This window comes from Schistocerca americana, chromosome 7 (assembly GCF_021461395.2).
Source record: "Schistocerca americana isolate TAMUIC-IGC-003095 chromosome 7, iqSchAmer2.1, whole genome shotgun sequence".
NCBI lineage: Eukaryota > Metazoa > Arthropoda > Insecta > Orthoptera > Acrididae > Schistocerca > Schistocerca americana.
The window spans coordinates 471328820-471352209 of NC_060125.1; the positions used below are offsets into that span (position 1 = coordinate 471328820).

The 23390-nt window shown below is 46.1% G+C and overlaps 1 protein-coding gene and 1 pseudogene across 1 annotated transcript; both read left to right on the forward strand.

The window, feature by feature from the left end:
* The first annotated feature begins 1773 nt into the window (after positions 1 to 1773).
* LOC124623022 (facilitated trehalose transporter Tret1-like) lies at positions 1774 to 21777 on the forward strand. The gene is made up of 3 exons (XM_047148812.1): positions 1774 to 2277; positions 8931 to 9443; positions 21481 to 21777. Exons 1-3 carry the CDS (start codon positions 1774 to 1776, stop codon positions 21775 to 21777), a joined length of 1314 nt encoding a protein of 437 aa, XP_047004768.1.
* LOC124623220 lies at positions 17168 to 17285 on the forward strand (annotated as a pseudogene).
* Positions 21778 to 23390: the final 1613 nt, after the last annotated feature.

Sequence of the window (23390 nt, forward strand, 5' to 3'; positions counted from 1 at the left end):
AAATGTTAATGAATGATAATGAATGATAATAAATGATAATGAATAATAATAAATAATAATAAATGATAATCAATGATAATAAAAGGTAATAAATGATAATGAATAATAATAAAGACAAGTACGGTTTTGCAGACATTATCCTGTTGGAATTCGCAATTCGCGCCAATTTCTTCCGGAGGGTTAGGTTAGTGTGCATAGCTCAACTGACCTATTTTACCGCCAAAATTCAAATTTCCCGCCATTTTTATGGGTGGTAGGTTAGTGGACATTGCCCAATTGACCTATTTTCCTCCAAAATCCGCCATCTTGAACGATATCATGCGCTGTTGCCGAGTCTACATGCCGCCATCTTGAATAAATTTGGCAACAATGCAGAGTGGGGTGATGTCACCCTTGTTCCACTCCTAACATACATGACTGGCTGCAATCTGGTGTACATGTAATAATTTAAAATTCTGACCATATGTGTTGGTATTGCTTGTACATTTTACGTCTCTTGATTAATGAAGCCAGTTTTTAGTGAATATGTGGGCACCACACCCAGCTTTAGGCGAATTTAGAGAATGTTTCAGCAATGACTGCCAACAATTAATGTACATGTGTTAGACTGAAAATAGCAACAACTTGGAGGAACTGCACAATAACCCCGGGTTCCATGTGGGGTGGCAGAGGGGTGAAATGGACTGTGGTAGTTGTCGCGGGGTTATGGATGGCTGCTGCTGGGAGAGAGCCTGTCCGTCGTTTCTAGGTGCCCGGTTAACATACAACATACAAATAACAAGGGAGCAATATGGTCTCAGAAATGCTTTTAGTGGTATTCCCTGGGTCATTTAGTCATCCAGAACGCACAATGAGCCAACACAAGTATGCATCCATCCTTGGAGAGCATGTCCATCCCTATGTACAGTTTGCTTTTCCTCGGCATGATGGCATCTATCAGCAGGACAATGCAACTTATCACAGTGCTCGTAATGTATGTCCGTGTTTGAAAGAGCACCAGGATAAGAGTTCGTAGGCTTTCCTGGCTTAATTTGATAGTCTCTATGGGTTTGCTGCCGGATCCGAAAATCAACTCGATTCAATATTTCGGCGATCCAACTGCTCGCCATCTTTAAGATAATGCTGCTGCTGCTGAGTCCCAATGAGAACAAAGATGGCGAACACTTGGATCACTGAAATATTGAATCGAGCCGATTTTAGAATCCAGCAGCAAACCCGAAGAGACTTTGAGCTTCAGGATGAGGTTACTGTACCCTCCTGGCCATCAAACTCACAGGATTTTTAAACCTGTCGAGAATCTGTGGGACCACCTCGATCAGGCTGTTCACGCTACGGATCCTTAAACGAGAAGCCTCGCACAGACGACCAAGATACCGGAATGGTATGGCTCCATGCCACTCTTGGTAACTTGCAAAACGCCACTGACTCTCCTCCTGCACATCTAGCAGGATTCCAAACTGCAATACGTGGTTATTCGGGCTTTTGACAGGTGGTCAAAAGTGATATACGAAAGAGGTGATGTGACCGATTCCCAACTTCTTCGGAACACCAGCTGCACGCTGTGGAACTCCCACACTATAGTCACTCGTAAAATGGTCACTTGTGACAGGCAAGGCTGTACACTAATAAGGCGCGTGGTGCATTGGATTGCTACAAACAACTCGCTCGGGGTAAGACGGGCTTTTTGCAGATTAATGCTGGCGCGCATGCGCGGGATTTCTGGAGATTGGGTGGCTTGCAGCGTAGCTGTCGTACGCGTCGGTGGGCGCGTTCATGAACTGGTGCTCGCCGGTGCTGCCGCGGCTGCAGCGCGCCGACTCGGAGCTGCCGGTGTCGGCGTCGGCCGGCTCGTGGGTGGCGTCGGGGCCGCTGCTGACGGCGGCCGCGGCGGTGCTGGCCGTGCCGCTCTTCTTCGACCGCGTTGGCCGGCGCAGCGCGCTGCTCGCGACCGCAGCGCCCCTGGCGGCCGGCTTCGCGTGGCTGGCGGCGGCGCGCGCGGCCTGGGAGCTGCTAGCGGCGCGGTCCCTGCTCAGCGTGGCGGCCGCCGCCGTCGTGTCGGTGTTGCCCGCCTACCTGGCGGAGGTGTCGGCCGACGCGCGCCGCGGCGCCGCGCTCGCCTGCTGCCAGCTGCTCAACACGCTGGGCGGCCTCGTCACTCTCTGTCTCGGCGCCTGGCTGCCCTACCGCGCCTACTGCTGGGCCCTGCTCGCGATGCCCGCCCTCTTCTTCGCCACCTTCGTCTGGATGCCCGAGTCGCCCTACTACCTACTCATGCAGGTTACAACCTTATAACATCCTCTGTCACCTAAGCTGCGGCCACAGTGGCACCGATGTCGGCCATTCGGGAAGACGACCGTTCGAACCGCGTCCGGCCGTACTGATTTAGGTTTTCCGCGATTTCCCTAACTCGTTTAACGCAAATACTGGGATGGTTCCTTCAAAAGGGTACGACCACTTCCCTTTTTTTCCTTTTATTGTTATTTTCACACCTGATACAGGTAGGCCGGCAGCGGCGTACTACGCCGCTCTTCGGCCACAGATATGACAAATGATACAAAAGGAGACAGTCGAAAAACAGACATGTTGGATATACAAACGTAAACATACAAAATTAAAACACACGGAGCCGTTCACGGGCGCAGTGTCCAAAATAAAAAACGTTCAGTAAGGTGGACATGCACAGAAATGACAGAGATGACACACTCGAACGATGGAGCACAAACGAGGAAACAATGGAACACGAACACGACGGCGACACAAACACTACGAGATGATCTCCGGCACGCGAAAGTTTACTATACGTGTACGAGTCCGGGGACCTGCCAAAGGAGAACAGGTGCGGCAGGAGGGAGAGGGGAGGGTGTAGATGCCAGTGGCAGAGGAGATGCGAGGGGGAGGAAAGTAGGTAGGGGGTAGGGGAGGCCCGGGGGAGAGGAGGGAGAGAGAAAAGGAGGAGGGAGAGAAGGGAGAGAGGGTGCCCATGGGAAAAGACACAGGGGGTGGAAGAGGAGGATCAAAGTTAGTAGGAGGGGTAGATGAAGGGTATGAGAGCATCATCAGGGAGGCGAATTTGGCGGAAGCCACCTTCGGCGAGGGTGTGGTGAGTGGAGAGATGGAGAGCAGGTGGGACATGGGAATGCAGTTGCGGCAGCAGATGGTTGGAGGGAGAGGGTGGGAGAGACAAGCGGGTGAGGGGGATCAAGTTTACGGGAGGTGTAAAGGAAGCGTATCCGTTCAAGGAAATGGAAGAGGTGCAGGAACAGAATGAGGTCATACAGGATCCGCGTGAGGGAGGGGAGGCGGATACGATAGGCTTGGCGAAGCGCATGACCAGTTCCCTTCTCCGTTCTTCCCTGATCCGTGCTTGTGCTCCGTCTCTAATGACATCGTTATCAATGGAGTGTAACGCACTACTCTCCTTCTCCGATGTTGGTGAATTCCACCGAAGACCAACATCATTCGTGTGCACGACACAGGATGTTACGGGTATAGGTACAGATATTGTGATAATTGCTACCTTAGTACGTACCGAGTTCAGTGTACTAGTTGCTTTTTCTCCGAGTCAGGGGCGTTTGAAAAGTCCGTGCGAAGTCCGAGAGATGGCAGCACTGACGCGTATCGAGGTCATGTTTAGTTAGTAGCATCTTTGGAAAGAACGCACACAAAGTTTCACCCATATTGGTCTGTTTCTTTGTGTTTGGCATTCGTATGATTCAACGAAGCCGAGTGACTGTCAAAAAATGGGCGAAAAAGAATTTCGTGTGGTGATTAAATAGTACTTTATGATACTAAAGAGAAGCTTGATAATCACTGAGGTGACTATGCACCTTCGATTAGAACAGTTTATAAGTGGTTTCAAAATTTTCGGAGTGGCCATATGGGCACAAGTGATGCTGAACGTTCTGGACGATCTGTGGAGGTTACAACTCCAGAAATCATTGGTAAATTCCATGATATGGTGATGTTTGACAGAAGAATTAAGGTGCGTGAGATTGCTAGTGCTGTGGGCATCTCGAATGAACGGGTACATAATATTTTGCATAAACATTCGAACATGAGAAAACTATCCACAAGATGGGTTCCGCGATTGCTAACGCTTGACCAAAAACAGAATCGTGTGAAGCGTTGCAAGGTTGGTTTGCAGCTATTCAGGAAGAATCCACAGGACTTTAAGCGTCGTTTCGTCACTGTGGATGAAACATGGATACATTACTATACTCCTGAGACCAAATAACAGTCTAAACAATGGGTTACCAAGGGAGAATCTGCACCAAAAAAGGCGAAGACCATTCAGATGGTTCAAATGGTTCTTAGCATTATGGGACTTAGCATCTAAGGTCATCAGTGCCCTAGACTTAGAACTACTTAAACCTAACTAACTGAAGGACATCACACACATCCATGCCCAAGGCAGAATTCGAACCTGCGACCGTAGCAGCAGAGCGGTTCCGGACTGGAGCACCTAGAACCGCTCGGCCACAGCGGCCGGCGAAGACCATTCCTTCGGCCGGAAAGGTTATGGCGACTGTCTTTTGGGATTCGCAAGGGATAATCTCATCGACTATTGGAAAAAGGGTAAAACTATTACAGATGCATATTATTCATCGTTATTGGATCCTCTGAAACCCGAGCTGCTGGGAGAGAAGACTGAGAGTATTATAGAGAGGAGTCGAAGCCTAGCCATGAAAGAGATCGTACGTGTGCAGTAGTAGTTCCGATGGAAATGATAAGGTACTGGATCTAGCAGTGTTTCATACATCTAAAGTGTTGGAAAGTGACGGCATAATTATTCCGATGTGTGTGTAGAAATTTCGGAATTTTTAAGTGAATTTTGTGACGAGAAAAGACATATTCCGCGTGGCGTATTGAGCAGGTCGGTGGCTAAAAACTGTGACTGCATTTGGTACCGACAGACTTAATATTTGGCGAGCGTTATCGATCTAAAACAATCAGTATTTTTGTAGCTATTACGTTTTCGGGAAATGCAACACCATAAACTTGCTAACGTGAGTGAAAGGGATTGTGACTGTGTTAAGACTAGCACGGGCTTGGCAGTGATACAGGGTGTTTCAAAAATGACCGGTATATTTGAAACGGCAATAAAAACTAAACGAGCAGCGATAGAAATACACCGTTTGTTGCAATATGCTTGGGACACAGTACATTTTCAGGCAGACAAACTTTCGAAATTACGGTAGTTACAATTTTGAACAACAGATGGCGCTGCGGTCTGGGAAACTCTATAGTACGATATTTTCCACATATCCACCATGCGTAGCAATAATATGGCGTAGTCTCTGAATGAAATTACCCGAAACCTTTGACAACGTGTCTGGCGGAATGGCTTCACATGCAGATGAGATGTACTGCTTCAGCTGTTCAATTGTTTCTGGATTCTGGCGGTACACCTGGTCTTTCAAGTGTCTCCACAGAAAGAAGTCACAGGGGTTCATGTCTGGCGAATAGGGAGGCCAATCCACGCCGCCTCCTGTATGTCTCGGATAGCCCAAAGCAATCACACGATCATCGAAATATTCATTCAGGAAATTAAAGACGTCGGCCGTGCGATGTGGTCGGGCACCATCTTGCATAAACCACGAGGTGTTCGCAGTGTCGTCTAAGGCAGTTTGTACCGCCACAAATTCACGAAGAATGTCCAGATAGCGTGATGCAGTAATCGTTTCGGATCTGAAAAATGGGCCAATGATTCCTTTGGAAGAAATGGCGGCCCATATCAGTACTTTTTGAGGATGCAGGGACGATGGGACTGCAACATGGGGCTTTTCGGTTCCCCATATGCGCCAGTTCTGTTTATTGACGAAGCCGTCCAGGTAAAAATAAGCTTCGTCAGTAAACCAAATGCTGCCCACATGCATATCGCCGTCATCAATCCTGTGCACTATATCGTTAGCGAATGTCTCTCGTGCAGCAATGGTAGCGACGCTGAGGGGTTGCCACGTTTTAATTTTGTATGGATAGAGGTGTAAACTCTGGCGCATGAGACGATACGTGGACGTTGGCGTCATTTGGACCGCAGCTGCAAAACGGCGAACGGAAACCCGAGGCCGCTGTTGGATCACCTGCTGCACTAGCTGCGCGTTGCCCTCTGTGGTTGCCGTACGCGGTCGCCCTACCTTTCCAGCACGTTCATCCGTCACGTTCCCAGTCCGTTGAAATTTTTCAAACAGATCCTTTATTGTATCGCTTTTCGGTCCTTTGGTTACATTAAACCTCCGTTGAAAACTTCGTCTTGTTGCAACAACACTGTGTTCTAGGCGGTGGAATTCCAACACCAGAAAAATCCTCTGTTCTAAGGAATAAACCATGTTGTCTACAGCACACTTGCACGTTGTGAACAGCACACGCTTACAGCAGAAAGACGACGTACAGAATGGCGCACCCACAGACTGCGTTGTCTTCTATATCTTTCACATCACTTGCAGCGCCATCTGTTGTTGAAAATTGTAACTACTGTAATTTCGAAAGTTTGTCCACCTGAAAATGTACTGTTGTCCCAAGCATATTGCAACAAACGGTGTATTTCTATCGCTGCTCGTATAGTTTTTATTGCCGTTTCAAATATACCGGTCATTTTTGAAACACCCTGTACTTGTTCACGTAAGTTTCAGAATATATTAATTGAGGACAAAATTTCGAACCTTTCATTTCATATGAAAACTTTCTCCCGAAACGTAGATTAGTGACTTTAATTGCAGCCTGGTTCACGTCGAAGTACAGTAGGCTTCACTCGGCTTCCCTACTGATGATCTGCTGAGACTATGTTCACAGGTAGGTGCAGGTCCGTTGTAAAGGGACGGAAAGAACCGCGCCGCCGCACGGGTTATGGAATGCTGTGACGAGGCAATTGTAACTGCTGCAGTTGGGATTTTTATTAAAAGTATCATTACATAAGAAGATTACAACTTCGATTGCGAACAACGTTTGAACGATCTTTACCTCCAAGCCTATCTTCTGCTGTCGTGGAAGGATGAAGCAGGGGTTAAGCTGTCTCCAGTGAGAGAGACAGGCAGTACTTGTTTCCATCGTGAGGCTCCTCACATCGCGATGGTCTCTACAATGGTGCCCGACCTCTCTTCGTCCGCTCACCGCAACCTCCTCTTGTAATTAGCCAACTTAAAAATAACACACTTTACGTTTTCTGACATTCGTCTAACTGATAATCACCACCGTATGCACAACGAAATTTGGCATTTCTATTGGAGTGGGAGAATCGGTGGAGGTCGGATACTTCGAGCTACACTCATGCTCATAAATTAAGGATAATTGCAGAATGTGGTGCCACAAAACGTGGCACTACACAGAACTGGCGCTGATAGCATAGGTACATAGGGAACAGACACGAGACAGATCTGTAAGTCCACGGTATTGGTGATAAGTTGAGAAAACCGTCCCGAAACACATGTGCTACAAAACACCACTGTTTCCTGCGCAAGTACCCCGACATTAATATGGGATATGATCACGATGCACACATACACAGGACGCACAACGGATTGGCATACTATAGATCAGGCGGTCGAGCAGCTGCTGGGGTATAGCCTCCCATTCTTGCACCGTGTCTGTCGGAGCTCCTGTAGTGTCGTAGTTGTTTGAAGAAGTGCAGCGATACGTCGACCGAGAGAATCCCAGATGTGCTCGATGGGGTTTAGGTCTGGAGAACAGGCAGGCCACTCCATTCGCCTGATATCTTCTGTTTCAAGGTACTCCTCCACGATGGCAGCTCGGTGGGGCCGTGCGTTATCATCCATCAAGAGGAAGGTGGGACCCATTGTACCCCTGAAAAGCGGACATACTGGTGCAAAATAACGTCCTAATACACCTGATGTTACAGTTCCTCTATCAAAGACATGCAGGGGTGTACGTGCACCAATCATAATCCCACCCCACACTATCAAAACACGACCTCCGTACAGATCCCTTTCAAGGACATTAAGGGGTTGGTATCTGATTTCTGGTTCACGCCAGATGAAAACTCGGCGAGAATCATTATTCAGACTATACCTGGACTCGTTCGTGGCTTAACCGGGGACCACTGTTCCAATGACCATGTACTGTGTTCTTGACAACAGCCTTTACAGGCTCTCCTGTGACCAGGGGTCAATGGAATGCACCTTGCAGGTTTCCGGGCGAATAAACCACGTCTGTTCAGTCGTCTGTAGACCGTGTGTCTGGTGACAGCTGTTCCAGTGGCTGCGGTAAGGTCCCGAGCAAGGCTACCTGCAGTACTCCGTGGCCGTCTGCGGGCACTGATGGTGAGATATCGTTCTTCTTCTAGTGCTTTACACTGTGGACGTCCCGTACTGTAGCGACTGGACACGTTTACTGTCTGCTGGAATCGTAGCCATAATCTTGAGATCACACTTTGTGGCAGTCGGAGGGCCCGTGCTACGAGCAGCTGTGTTTGACCAGCCTCCAATCGCCCTAGTATTCTACCCCTCATAACGTCATCAATATGTGTTCTTTGAGCCATTTTTAACACACAGTCACTATTAGCAGGTCTGAAACGTCTGCACACTTACTCGCTGCACAGTACTCTGACATGCACCAACACACCTCTGCGTTTGTGGACTGCTGCCAGCGCCACCGTGCGACGACCGCAGGTCAAATGCACCGCATGGTCATACCCCGAGGTGATTTAAATCCGCAAACCGCTCACCAGAGCGTTGTTTCGCCGTGTATCAGCATTATCCTTAATTTATGAGCATGAGTGTAGTTATGATATTTTTAAATCGGATGATTCTTTTTGCTAAACCCTGTAGTACATCTGTAACATGTTTGTCTGTTTGGCGTGGCAGCCTGCAAGCTTGATATTTTTTTCTGTGGCCATGTTTTGGTGAGGGGTGCATATGCTCCCCATTCCGAACTGCCGTGGAAGCCCGTGACGGTAGTGTTTGTGTCGTGCACCACAGGGCAGGAAGGAGGCGGCAGCGACGAGCCTACGTCGCCTGCGAGGGCGGTCCGACGTATCGGCGGAACTGGTGCAGGCGGAGACGACGCTGGCGCAGCAGTGCGCGGCGCTGCCGCGTGGCGGCGCTGGCGTGCTGGCGTCGCTGCGCCACCTGGCGACGCACCGCGCGGACTGGCGCACGCTGCTGCTGGCCGTGGGCTTCAGCGTGCTCAGCTCGGCCACCGGCATGGCCGCCGTGCTCAGCTACAGCGGCGACATCATGGCGCGCGCCGGGGATTCCCTGCTGTCTGCTGACGCGGCCGCCGCCGTGCTGGGCGCCGTGCAGGTGGGGGCCAGCTGCGCCTCGGCCGCCGCGGTCGACAAGCTGGGCCGGCGGCCGCTGTCGCTGATCTCGTTCGCCGGCTGCGTGCTCTCGCTCTTCGCCGAGGGCGGCTACTTCTACTTCATGGACGCCGCCCGGGCCGACGTCTCCGCCCTCCACTGGCTGCCCCTCGCCGCGCTCGTCGTATATGTGGCGAGTTATCACCGTTACTAATCTTTTTATGGGGGCAGTCAAATGAAAACCGAACACCCGCCACTACGTGATCGTGAAACGGCTGCATTCAAAAGTAATCGCATTACACATCAAGACATCCCCTGGTAGGGCTCCATTCAAACAGGCCTAGGAAGGCTCAAAATTACCGACCGACCGCCATGTCGTAGTCAGCCGAAGGCATCACTGGATACGATATAAATGGGCATGTGGTCAGCACGCTGCTCTCCTGGCCGTTGTCAGTTTTCTTGGCGAAGCTGCCACTTCTCAATCAAGTAGCTTCTCAATTGGCCTCTGAAGGGCTGAATGCACTCCGCTTGCCAACAGCTCTAGACAGACCCGGACAGTCACCCAACCAAGTGCTAGTCAAGCGCGACAACACTTTACTTCAGTGGTCTGACAGAAACCCGTGTTACCACTGCGGTAAGGCTGTTGGCTCCACGGCCGGCCGGTGTGGCCGTGCGGTTCTATGCGCTTCAGTCTGGAACCGCGTGACCGCTACGGTCGCAGGTTCGAATCCTGCCTCTGGCATGAATGTGTGTGATGTCCTTAGGTTAGTTAGGTTTAATTAGTTCTAAGTTCTAGGCGACTGATGACGTCAGAAGTTAAGTCGCATAGTGCTCAGAGCCGGTTTGTTGGCTCCACTGGGAGAAGAGACGATCAGTTTATGACGCATCCACAGCTGGACTAACTCTTGCACTTCCTCATTTGACTGAAGCCGATAAAAATGTCGTGTGGCTAGGGCCTCCTGTCGGGTAGACCATTTGCCGGGTGCAAGTCTTTCGATGCGACGCCACTTCGGCGACTTGTGCGTCGATGAGGATGAAATGATGATGATTAGGACAACACGACACTCAGTCCCTGAGCGGAGAAAATCTCAGACCCAGTCGAGAATCGAACCCGGGCCCTTAGGATTGACAAGCTGTCGCGCTGACCACGCAGCTACCAGGGGCGGACACTGAAGCCGGTGTCCATACGTCTTTCTTCAGACCGCCAGCGGAAGATTCCTGTTGTATGGGCGATGTTACAATGTTTCGCAACAAAATCGCTGAAGTGCAGCGTCTGCCCAATTGACAACATGTGGGTGGGCGCTATTTTACAACAGGATGATTCCATCCGACAGCACTCCCCGGGGGGAAACCAACAGTGCTAACATCCCACATCTCCCCTGCCAAAGAAATCCAAAGCTATTCGCACAAGTTTCGATGGGGTCTGATGACCTTCTTTGACTGCATGGCCCCTCTGCTCCTCGAGTTCCTCCAGCATGGGAACACAATCAATGTACAGTGCTATGAAGACACTTAGCAGAAACTGTAATGCGACATAAGGTCAAAACGTACAGAATGCTGTCGGGTGAATTATCCTGTTGCACGATAAAGCCCGCCCCACATTGCCAATCGGATCAAGCCAACGTTTCAGGGATTTGATTTGCAAACACTGCAACATCCTTTGTACAGCGCAGGTCATTTTTGGCGACCTGAAGACAGAGATGTTTGGATGTTGGGTTCAGTTGGTTGAAGAAATGCGAGAGTGGGTGCAGTTGTGAATTCGTTAGCACCTGATCGCATTCTATGAAACAGGGATTGATACTCCCGTCTCCCAGTGGGATAAACGTCTTAACACAACTGGTGATTACTTTCGAATGGAACCATTCCATGGTTATAATTGCCACCTTAAAAAATAAAGTGACTTCACAACATTTTTTAAAAGAAATTTCTCTTATTTTTCAGTCTGATGACAGCTGTTTCATCACGTCAAAATTACTGCCTTCGGGTAGTGACACCCACCTTCAGATCATTCTTTTAGTAACAGAGTAACCAATTAAAAGGAAACACTACCAGTTTCACAGTAATGATCGGAGGATGAGCGACACCACTCGAAACAGGTAATTTTGAGATAATAAAACAGCGACCAACAGACGGAAAACAAGGTATTTCTTATAATTGAGGAATACAGATCACTCCCTACTGATAAGTATATTCAGTTTGATAATTTTTTTGTTTGTTTGCGGATATGTGTGTACCTCATGTGTGATGATAATTAAAGTTCTTACAGAGGTCCATTGTGGGCTGTAATTATTGGGGAGGAGGAGAAGATTATTGTTTAAGACCCCGTCGACAACAAGGTCATTAGAAACGGAGCACAAGCTCAGAGTAGGGAAGGATGGAGAAGAAAAGCGGGCGTGTCCCTGCAAAGGATCTATTCCTGCATTTGCCTTAAATGATTTAGGAAAATCACAGAACAGTTAAAGGATGGCCGGATTTTGACCGGTGATCCTCCATAATGCAAGTCGGCTGTAGTTATTGTATGCCAACGAAACATTGTAGATATTCTAGTGCATTAATGCAACACTGATTTACGATCGAAAAGCATTTGTTTCAATTTTGGCCACCAGGTGCAAATCTGGCACTGTGAGTGCAAGAAAGACGTCTAGAAATGTTTCCATATGTAACGGATTTGGAACGGGACTTGGGCAGAAAAGGTTAAACACGCGGGAAAGGCGCAATGTTGATTTTATTATTAACGCCACTTGCAAAATTTGTTCAATACGAGCACCAGAGATATCGACGAGATGGTGCACAATGCCAGATTTTCAACTGGCAGCCACAATTTGAAATCATTTTTTCCCAACGTGAATCGGTTCTGCATTAATGCATTAGCATATCCAACAAGTTTCACTGCCATACGATAGTTATGACCCACACTGGTCCTCCGTGAGTAACTGTACTTTAATTATAAGCACCTTGCACTTAATAAATGGTACACTTCACCTGCTCCTCCTTTTATTTAATCTAACTCGCATATTTTGGCTATCTAAATTTTAATGGGGAATAAAACTTTGTGGCTAAAAGAGCATGCATGGCGAACTTACTCTCAAGATAAAAGCACCAGTTCAAGAAAGTGTGTAACCTATGCCTGCTGGCATGTGCCCTATTACAATTCCCATAATTTTAATCAAAGTTCCCACTAAAACACTATCATTAATATGACCAGGTTAAATGAAGATAACACTGATTTGATATCACGCTGCTTATTGTACTTTAATCACAAACTGATTATCCCTGTGAGCCTAATCACACTCACGCTACAATCGCATTCATGCGCTAACAGTTTATGAATCATCCATAGTTTGAAATCCTCCTCTGACTATCTAAATTATTTCCATTCCACAAATTAATGCCCTTTATTCCCTCTCTCGTACCACGTACACAGTCCAGATCCTCTCTTAGAAAAGGCTCAGGTGGTAGTCCAAATATTCCACATTATCTCACTTAACGCTGAAACGGTGTTTCATCGCCAATTAAACTTTCCACAGCACTAATTCCCTTTTACATACGATCGCAAGGAGTGCAAGCACTCGAGACATGCCCTGCAGGTTCGCTCAGGCTCGACTAACGGTGTTCTTATGCTGCCACCTCGCTGCTCGCTGCTCGCCGACATGAGCCGGCGATGGTGAACCAAACCCACTGTGTTTTAAAAGTCCATTTAACGTGCACCATCGCTGCTCGCCCCACTACCAGCTACGATCCTCGCCAGGGGATGCTATCAACCCGGTATGTGCTTCGCGCTGCGAACATCGCCGTGTCTCCTGGAACTTGAGCCGTGATTGGCTGCTTCAGTGTCACTCCAGCAGTGCCGCATTTGACGCTGCTAGCACTCTGTTCGATGTGTGAACAGCTGCAAGGTAATTACTCTCAGTGGGCATCGTGGAGTGAAGCTGCAGGGTAAAAGCAACAAGCCTCCTGGTGAGAGACAAATTGAATGGTGGGTGTCAAGCCACATCCTTTTAGTAGAAGGGGTTTCCTCCTCAGCGACGCTCACTCGCTGGATCAAAGATGCGTAAGTGTTGATTTGATCTGTTGAAGACAGGATTTATATATTTATATCTGGACCCTTACAACCTACAGATAAATCTCTTCATTGGTCTGTAGACCAACAAGATAAATAAATTCTATCTCATACACTGCCAAAAAGCTGGAAGATTACTGTTTAATGTCTCAACAGTGCGGTCATGAGAGATGGAACACAAGCTCGGATTATGGAAGGATGGGAAACTGAATCGGCCATACTCTTTTCAAAGGAACCATCCCAGCATCTGCGCGGAGTGATTTAGGGAAATACAGAAAACTTAAAATCTGTATGTCCAGGCAGGCATTTGAGTCCTCGTCCTCCGAAGTCACATATACCTTTATCGTCCCACTGGTTATTTCACGAAACGCACATGCAGCAACTGCACACATTCCGATGTTTGTGGCATGGCTGGCAGTGTTCTGCAGCCTACTAGAGAGCGCCATTTTCTGGACACTGCTCGTACGCAATGTTGCCAAGCGAACATGTGTGGAGTGAGCTGCAAAGGAGGTCGCCGTACTTGTATACTGTTCTGGTACGCATTGAAATCCCCATGCCATAGCACCGTAATACTCAGCTAGAGCAGACGAAAGAAAATGGCGCAGCTCATCTTCACCTTATCAGTGGTCTACCTCCTTTTTAATCCTCTAGTGCAGTGAAGGCATGGGGATTTCAATGTCTACCATGCGTGCAGATATGTATCAGCAAACAAAAAAATATTAGTTATATATCTTTATCTTTTGAGGTGATAATTAAAACTTTGACTACCTCTCGAACACAGAAAGTTAAATAAGTAACAAATACAGGATGTTTCAAAAAGATTCACTCGATTGCACAACTCATGAATAAAGAAAGAATCATGGGATAAATTTTAATTTATACGTGTAGCAGTTTGTTTCCAAAACGGGTGTCAGGGGTTTCAGCCTTAGACCTGACATACTTATGAGAATTAGTAGGATTTTACGAAACGAAGGAATGAATGGGTGCCATATAACGAATTTGTTCATGTACAGTAACTAATTAAAATGAAGCTTTTCCTTGGACTACCAAATTTTAATTGGCCAATTATATGTGGTAATTGTAAATTGCCAGAACAACAGTCACCACACTAAACAGTCCATCATTTTTACTTTCATCCCATTTCGCGTGACATTGATGCACAGTTATATAAATTAACAGTAATTTTCTAAATAAGTGCAGTAAAGCTGCTTTGAAAATCTTGGTAAAGGAAAAGGCGTCAATTGCGGATGTTAGGTGTTGGAATACCAGGTTTCGCAACGGCTGACATGATGCACCCACTGCTTTCGGCACTACGTGTCTTACAGCTGTGAGAGATGCCAGCTCTTGGCCTGTGCAAGGCACAGGTCACCCCCACTGAGTTAGTATTCTGTAACAGATTATGGGGAGCCGATCAACCGCCTATTTTGAATAGCAAAAATCTAGAAAGCTGCCACTGCCTCCCCAACAAGCCAGGCAATAAGTTATGAAAATTTCCTGATAATTGGCCTTATTTAATCTCTACAGCATAATAAGTCACCATGATACCCAATCACCTAGGATACTTCCCAGTTCGTTGACAACTGCGATGTATCACAGAGATATGCCCTCTTTCTGCAGCTGCATTGGAATTTCCAACAGTCCACACATGCTGATAGCGAAAATTGATAGCAGCAGTTGTTGTGAACTCCAGCTCGCCATTAAGTAAGTTCTTAGATGTTAACAATCGATCTACACCACACTTTTGCAAGAGCTGTTGACAAAACTACGAATCTGCCACGATGGTCTTGCAGCCTCTGGGCCGGAACTCTAACTGCTTTCAAAAGTGATCATTAGTTTCCTTCATTGCTTACTTAATGGACAGACTAAATAAAATAGTAGATGAAATACAACCCTGCCTCAATATTTTTTCACAATTCCAGTCATTATTTTCAAAATCCTTTTCAAATCTACAAATGCAATGATTGAAGCTATCTTTCTTAGAGTTATGGTTATTAAATCAAGGCCAAGGCATATCAGAATGTTTTCAGAAGTGGAAAAAAATGAATAATAAACGAGAAAGGCTGGAGCGAAACTCATACGAAGAAGAACTGAAAAGAAAATTGAGGAACATTTTGGGGAAGACCAGTTCCGTTTCAGAAATGGTAAAGGAACAGGAGATGCTAGAAGGTTTTCGATAGAATCAATTTGAATATATTACTTACAATTTTAAAATATATTGGTATAACCTGGAAAGATAAAACATTAATACACGAAGTACAAAATGCAAAAAATGACATATTAAGGAATGAGGAAACGGAAGGGATATACATGGGAAGGGGGGTAAGGAATACATGCTTACTGTCACCGAAAATGTTCAACGTAAATGAAGAACGAAACAGGACGCAAGAGGCATTGTAACTGGAGGAGAAAGGATAAAGATTATAAAATATCTGGATGATGAAGCAGTGCTGGCGGGATCAAAAGAGCAGCTGCCTCAGATGTTGACGTATATTACAAGAAGGGACGAGGAGTAAGGGATGAAGATAAATATAGGAAAGACAGATATGAGATAAAGCAAGACGGAAGCTGCAGTTAACATATTCTTAGACTAACAAGTAACATCCTTTTTACTAACTTCTGGAAAAATTCCAATTGAACTGAGAAAAAGATTTGCAAAGTGTTAGTTCTAGAGTGTAGTGTTATACAGGACTGAATCGTGGGTGGTTAAAAAGAAAGAATAAAGATAGATATAAAGTTTTGAAATGTGCCTGTCGATAAGAATGCTTAAAGTGAGGCGGACTGACAGACTTAAGAATGAAGAAGTAAAGAGGAAAATAGGAAACAGAAATAAGAATTAATGGAAGTGGTCAGAAAGAGGAATTGTCTGCAGCAAAGAATTGTACAGGGAAAAGTAGAAAGACAGAGAGGAAGAGGGAGGAAGAAAACTGGAATGATGAACGGCATTAGAAGAGGAGGTACAGACAAACAAATAAAGAAAGATGCTCAGAACAGAACACGATAGAGAGACTCCAGCTGAAACCTGTCATAAAACACACTAAAGGAAATAAATTACTCACCGAGATGCATTATTGGAGTTATCAGGTTTACTTCCGTCCAGCGATTGTTTTTCTATCCAATATTGTTCCATGGAACCCGAGAAGAATAGCTGGCAAGGTGGCCAACTCTTTGCGGAATAGCTACACACTCATAGATTTTGAATGCCAAGTGCATTCAATAGTTACCGCTAGCTACAAAATTGCCTTCCACACGAGACATTCACTGTTTAACACATTCATACAAACAGCAGATTCGTTCATGAACACACTCACACACACACACACACACACACACACACACACACACACAATTTTGTGTTTTATTCGAGACAATGGGAAACTTTTTCCAGAAATAAATAAAAAGTTCAATGCCAGACAAAAGAGTGACGCTCCCAGAATTGAAGGAGGAGACAAAACGGAAATTTCACAGGTTGAAAGATATGTGATGTTGCTTCAGTGATTACAAAATCGAGTCAGATTTTCAAGGAATTTGGCAGCATTAGCCCACTTATTAGTATAATATTGACCACACTGATCTGCACGCATGCCCCGATTTGGTTGGGAAGAGTGTCATAAGGTTGTTATATCCTACTCTGACGTAACATAGCTCACAACTGCAGTAACTGGACCTTGATCTCGTGGATACTGACAATGTAGCGGAGTTGATGTCCAAGCTGGTCCCACACGTTATATCGGAGACATTTATGGGAATCTTGCTGGGCACAGAAGTACCTCAACATCACTCAGACACTTCATTGAGACACGTTCCGTGCGTGGAGGAGCACTGTACTGTTGAAAAATGGCACTACGATACTGTCACATGCCAATGGCCTTGCCGCAGTGGTAACACCGGTTCCCGTCAGATCACCGAAGTTAAGTGCTGTCGGGCTGGGCTAGCACTTGGATGGGTGGCCATCCGGTCTGCCAAGCGCTGTTGGCAAGCGGGGTGCACTCAACCCTTGTGAGGCAAACTGAGGAGCTACTTGATTTAGAAGTAGCGGCTTCGGTCTCGAAACTGGCATATGGTCGGGCGAGCGGTGTGGCGACCACATGCTCCTCCATATCCGCATCCAGTGACGCCTGTGGTCTGAGGATGACACGGCGGCCGGTCGGTACCTTTGGGCCTTCATGGCTTGTTCAGAAGGATAATACTGTCACATGAGGAGATAGGCTACCCTTGATGTGTCGTTGTGCTGTCAGAGTTCCCTCAATCACTACCAGCTGTAATTGAAGTCATACCCAATAACTCCCCACCCTGTGACACCGGGAGTAACACCACTGTGCCACAGCTAAACGCTGCAAGCATGATACATCTCTCCAGGTGGCCATCATACTCGTCGACGATTGCGATCTGAAGTAAAGCAGAACCGCACTTCATCAGCAGTCCACACGTCCCAGTTACGGAACCATTCCAAAGGTGGTCGATTTTGTTGTAGTATTAATGGCATTTTATGCATGGGGTGGTAATGCCCTATCCCAGTGGCTGATAGTCTCTGACCAATGGTGAGGGATGATACAGAATGTTGTCGTTGCTTGTTCTTGATTGATAGGCGCAAAAATGAATGGGTTACGAAGCGCTTGGCGCGCCGTATTGAGATTATCCCTCGTGGTGGTCGGTAATGATCGACCAAAATCCTACTGACAAGTATGCCTGTCCTCACGTCCCCCTGCAGTCCAACAATGGGCCACTGTCACATCTGAATGCCCCATAAATCTCAGTAATCCACGATTCGGTTACCTGGCCAAACAGAGACCCACAATGAGGCCCCTTTCAAACTCTGTCAGATGCTGATAGTGGTGTCTCATACGACTACGTGGCATCTCCATGTCCTTTACAGAGAGCGTTCAACGTCTGGCGCCGTTCACGCTCCTTACATTCCCCTCCAGGGCTGGTATCAGCACTAAAAACCAACGCCAATGTCCCTCGTAGACCTTCTACCAGTCACAGAGAATTGGAACTCTGATCATATACGAGGATGAGTCAAATGAAAACCTTAAATATTTTTTTAAATATTATTTACTGCGCAGAAGAGCTATAAAGCTGTATCAATTTTCAACATAATCTACCCCACGCTCAATGCAAGTCCTCCAGCGCTTACAAAGTGCATAAATTCCTTTAGAAAAAAATTCTTTTGGTAGTCCGCGCAACCACTCGTGCACCGCGTGGCGTACCTCTTCATCAAAATGGAATTTTTTTCCTCCCCATGTGGTCCAAACATATTGAAATCATTGGCGCAACGTCTTGTGAGTAAGATGGGTGAGGAAGACACTGAAAATGCAGGTCTGTGATTGTTGCAACTGTTGTACGGGCAGTGTGAGGCCTTGCATTGTCATGTTGCAAAAGGACACCTGCTCACAGCAATGCACGTCGCTTTGATTTGATTGCAGGCCGCAGATGATTTATTAGGAGATCTGTGTATGATGCACTGGTGACAGTGGTCCCTCTGGGCATGTAATGCTCAGAAATGACGCCTTTTTCGTCACAAAAAAGAGTCAGCATAATCTTCCCTGCTGATGGTTCTGTTCGAAACTTGTTTGGTTTTGGTGATGAGGAATGGCGCCATTCCTTGCTCGCTCTCTTCGTTTCCGGTTGGTGGAAGTGAACCCAGGTTTCGTCTCCAGTAACGATTCTTGCAAGGAAGCCATCACCTTCTCGTTCAAAGCGCCGAAGAAGTTCTTCACAAGCATCAACACGTCGTTCTCTCATTTCAGGCGTCAGCTGCCGTGGCACCCATCTTGCAGACACTTTGTGAAACTGGAGCACATCATGCATAATGTGGTGTGCTGACCCATGACTAATCTGTAAACATGCTGCAATGTCATTCAAACTCACTCGGCGGTTTTACTCCTCTAAGGCTTCAACTGCTGCAATGTTCTGTAGAGTCACAACTCGTTGTGCCTGACCTGGACGAGGAGCATCTTCCACTGAAGTCACATCATTTGCGAACTTCCTACTCCATTCGTAGACTTGCTGCTGTGACAAACGTGCATCAACGCATTGAACCTTCATTCGTCGATGAATTTCAATAGGTTTCACACCTTCACTAAGCAAAAACCGAATAACAGAACGCTGGTCTTCCTTGGTGCAAGTCGCAAGTGCGACGGCCATCTTTATACTGATACTGCGACGATATGTGTGCATCTGCACTATGCTGCCACCTACAGGCGATTCTGCACGCTGTTTGTAGCACGCTTACCAACTTACAGGATAACGGCGCTAAATTTCGATTTGTTATTACAAATTTAAGGTTTTCATTTGACTCACCCCGTACATACCTACTGATGGTGTGCATTTGTACGAAATTACATTGACATCAAACCATATCTCCTGAGTGCTTCACTTTATTTGTCAGACAGTTTTGTTCCAATCCCCATGTTCAATCCATTTTTACCTCTCGTTGCTAGGTAAATGTTGGGACTGAACCGCTTCCCATTCAGTCCCAGTTATAAGTGGGATTCTTAGCCACATATGTAATAGCTCTCTGAAGCAAGGTATTTTCCCAGATAGACTGAAGTATGCCATTGTTATACCACTGCATAAAAAAGGGGATACGTCTGATGTCAACAACTACCGCCCAATCTCTCTTCTGAGTGCCTTATCCAAAATTCTTGAAAAAGTAATGTATTGTAGAGTAGCTTCACACCTTTGTAAAAATATAGTTTTAACAAAATGTCAGTTTGGTTTCCAGAAGGGTTTTTTCAACGGAAAATGCTATATATGCTTTCACCAATGATATATTAAATGCTCTGAGTAACCGGAAGTCACCCGTTGGGATTTTTTGTGATCTATCAAAGGCTTTTGATTGTGTAAATCATGGAATACTTCTAGATAAGCTCAAGTATTGTGGTATGAATGGGACAGTGCTCAAATGGTTTAAATCATACCTAACTGGAAGAGCGCAGAAAGTTGAAATAAATAGTTCACATAATATACAAAAAACTGGTGATTTCTCAAACTGGGGAACAATCAAGAATGGGGTGCCGCAAGGTTCGGTCTTGGGTCCACTGCTGTTCTTAATATATATTAATGACTTGCTACTCTACATTCACGAAGATGCAAATCTGGTACTTTTTGCCGATGATATAAGTATAGCTGACAGACAAGAATTAACTGGTGAAATTTTAAACGATGTTTTTCAGAAAATCATTAAGTGGTTCTCTGCAAATGGGCTCTCATTAAACTTTGACGAAACACAGTATATACAGTTCCACACAGTAAATGGAATGACCCCATTAATAAATACAGACTTCGATCAGAAATCGGTAGCTAAGGAAGAATATTCAAAATTTCTAGGTGTATGCATTGATGAGGGGTTGAACTGGAAAAAACACACTGAGGATCTGCTGAAACGTTTGAGTTCAGCTACGTATGCTATTAGGTTCATTGCAAATTTTGGCGATATACATCTGAGTAAATTAGCTTACCACGCCTATTTTCATTCTCTGCTTTCGTATGGCATCATATTCTGGGGTAACTCATCATTGAGTAAAAGAGTGTTCATTGCACAAAAGCGTGTAATCAGAATAACTGCACGAGCTCATCCAAGATCATCCTGCAGACACTTATTTAAAGAGTTAGAAATCTTCACTGTAGCCTCACAATATATATATTCACTTATGAAATTTTTTATTAACAATCCGAACGAATTCAAAAGTAATAGCAGTGTACATGGCTACAACACTAGGAGAAAGCATGATCTTCACTACTCAAGGTTAAATCTAACTTTGGCTCAAAAGGGGGTAAATTATGCTGCCACAAAAGTCTTTGGTCACTTACATAATAGCAGCAGAAGTCTGACAGATAGCCAAATAGCATTTAAAAGGAAATTAAAAGAATTTCTTAATGGCAACTCCTTCTCCTCATTAGATGAATTTTTGGATATAGTAAGTGGGTAATTTCCCAACCCCACAAAAAAAAAAAAATAATAATAATATTGAGTGTCATGTAATATTTTGTCTAATATCTTGTATAGACACCTTTTATTAACCTGACACGTTCCACTTCATTAGGAAGTGTCGTATTCATGATCTATGGAACAAGTACTAATCTAATCTAATCTACCAGTGAGGAACACCACTACGAACTCGCGTGGTGTTCGGCTGAAACGAACCGCGGCCTTACAATGGTGTTGCAGGTGGCGTACACGATGGGGATCGGCACGCTGGTGTGGACAGTGTCCGCAGAGATGTTCTCGGCCCCCGTCAAGGGCGTGTCCATGTCTGTGGTGACGCTGACCTACTCGCTGAGCATGTTCGCCGTCACCAAGCTCTTCCAGGACGTGGCGGACGCGGCCGGCGTGTACACCCTCTTCTGGGGCTTCGCAGCCTGCGCGGTGGTCGGCTTCTGGTACGTCTACCTGCTGATACCCGAGACCAAGGGCAAGTCGCTCCTGGGCATCAGCACGGAGCTCAGCGCCAAGCTGTCCGCGTAGAGCACGCGCCGGAAGCTGTCTGACCCCTTTAGACTTTACAGCTTTTGTATTCGGAGCCAGTTCCTAAGAGAAAGTGGACTTATGTGACTGTCCCCTTATGGCTGTGTTCTTCAGGAAATACTGACTCCGTGCGACGTATGGATCTGAGGCTTACTGCTGCAACCAGCAACATCGGTTGATGACACGTTTGGGGGGCCTGTGTGCCAGCAACAGATTCGTGCTACAGCTTGAGACGGTCAACTGACTCATAATGGCGCCGAGAAACCACGACTGGCATCCACATCTCCGTAGTAAGGAAAATCTCGCGGAACAGAAGAGCTACACTCTATACAGCAGACACCCGGTATATTTCATTTCTTACAAGTTTCATTTCTCAAAATAAGTTTCAGTCCTCAGCTGTGCGAGGTCCGATCCATTTTAGAGCGGAGTTCTTTTGAGCGAAGGACATCTGGTAATCGGGAACAGGCGCTCACATTTGGGAGTGTTTGGCAGGGTATCTCCAACTCTCATATTCGCCTTACAACCAAAGGAATCTTTCCAACCATTGTTGTCATGACCAGAGCAGTGCAACCACTTTTGATTCCTTTCATAGACAGTGTGTTCCAGACAAAAACATAAAGGCCTCATACGTGTCTGAATGTCTCTTTCTTGTATGTGTAAGAGTAAAGTTGATGACTTTCTCGACACGCGCAGTATACTTACACACAAACTGAGGGAATTTACGACAATTTTGTCATTTACATCCGCAAGTAAATTTGCCATCGAGTATACGAGGATGACTATAGGTACTTTGGAGTGTCTGACAAACGGTTTACAGGATCTCGTTTCTTATGTCGCCACAAATTTTCAGTAGGCAATAAACATAGAAGAAAGGCTGATTATTGCACTAAGGTACAACTTCAAGAACATGGAAACAAAGACAACGTTTGTTTGATCTCATTATTTACACCCACTGAGACCTTCAGTCCGATCTTGATAAGATCTGATAACTAGCAACTAGCTTTAAATGACCACAAAAGTAAAACTTTACACTTCAGAAAACGAAAGTATCCTGCGACTATAACATCAGTTAATTACAATTGGAAACTGCTAACCTGTACAAATACGTGAGCGTAACAATTTGTTGGGGGTACGAACTGGAACGATGACACAGACTCAGTCGCAGGTAAAGCACGTGACAGACTTTGGTTCATAGGTAGAATACCAGAAAAATGCAATGGGTCTACAAAGAACATTGCCTGCAAAAACACTCATGCGACCCATCCTAGAATATTGCTCAATTAGGCGGGAACCGAACCAAATAGGACTTCTTCTTCTTTTCCTTTTTCCTGTTTCTCTACGGGGCCTGCATTGATGTATAGCAGTTGCGGCAGTGTCCATGGAAATTAGTGGCTGGGTGCCGTTCATGACGCCACCACTCCCCACGGAAAGGAATCTGTTTACCCCACTTGTCTGCATCTCGTGTAGACCTCATGTTCAAGTGTGGCAACGTTTTCTAGGTGCGGGGTGATGTGTATCTGAGGTGGAACGGGGGTGTGCTATTTGCCTAGTTGGATGCGGAAACCGCCTAAAAACCTCATACAGGTTGGGCAGTCAACAGCTCTCGTCGTTAA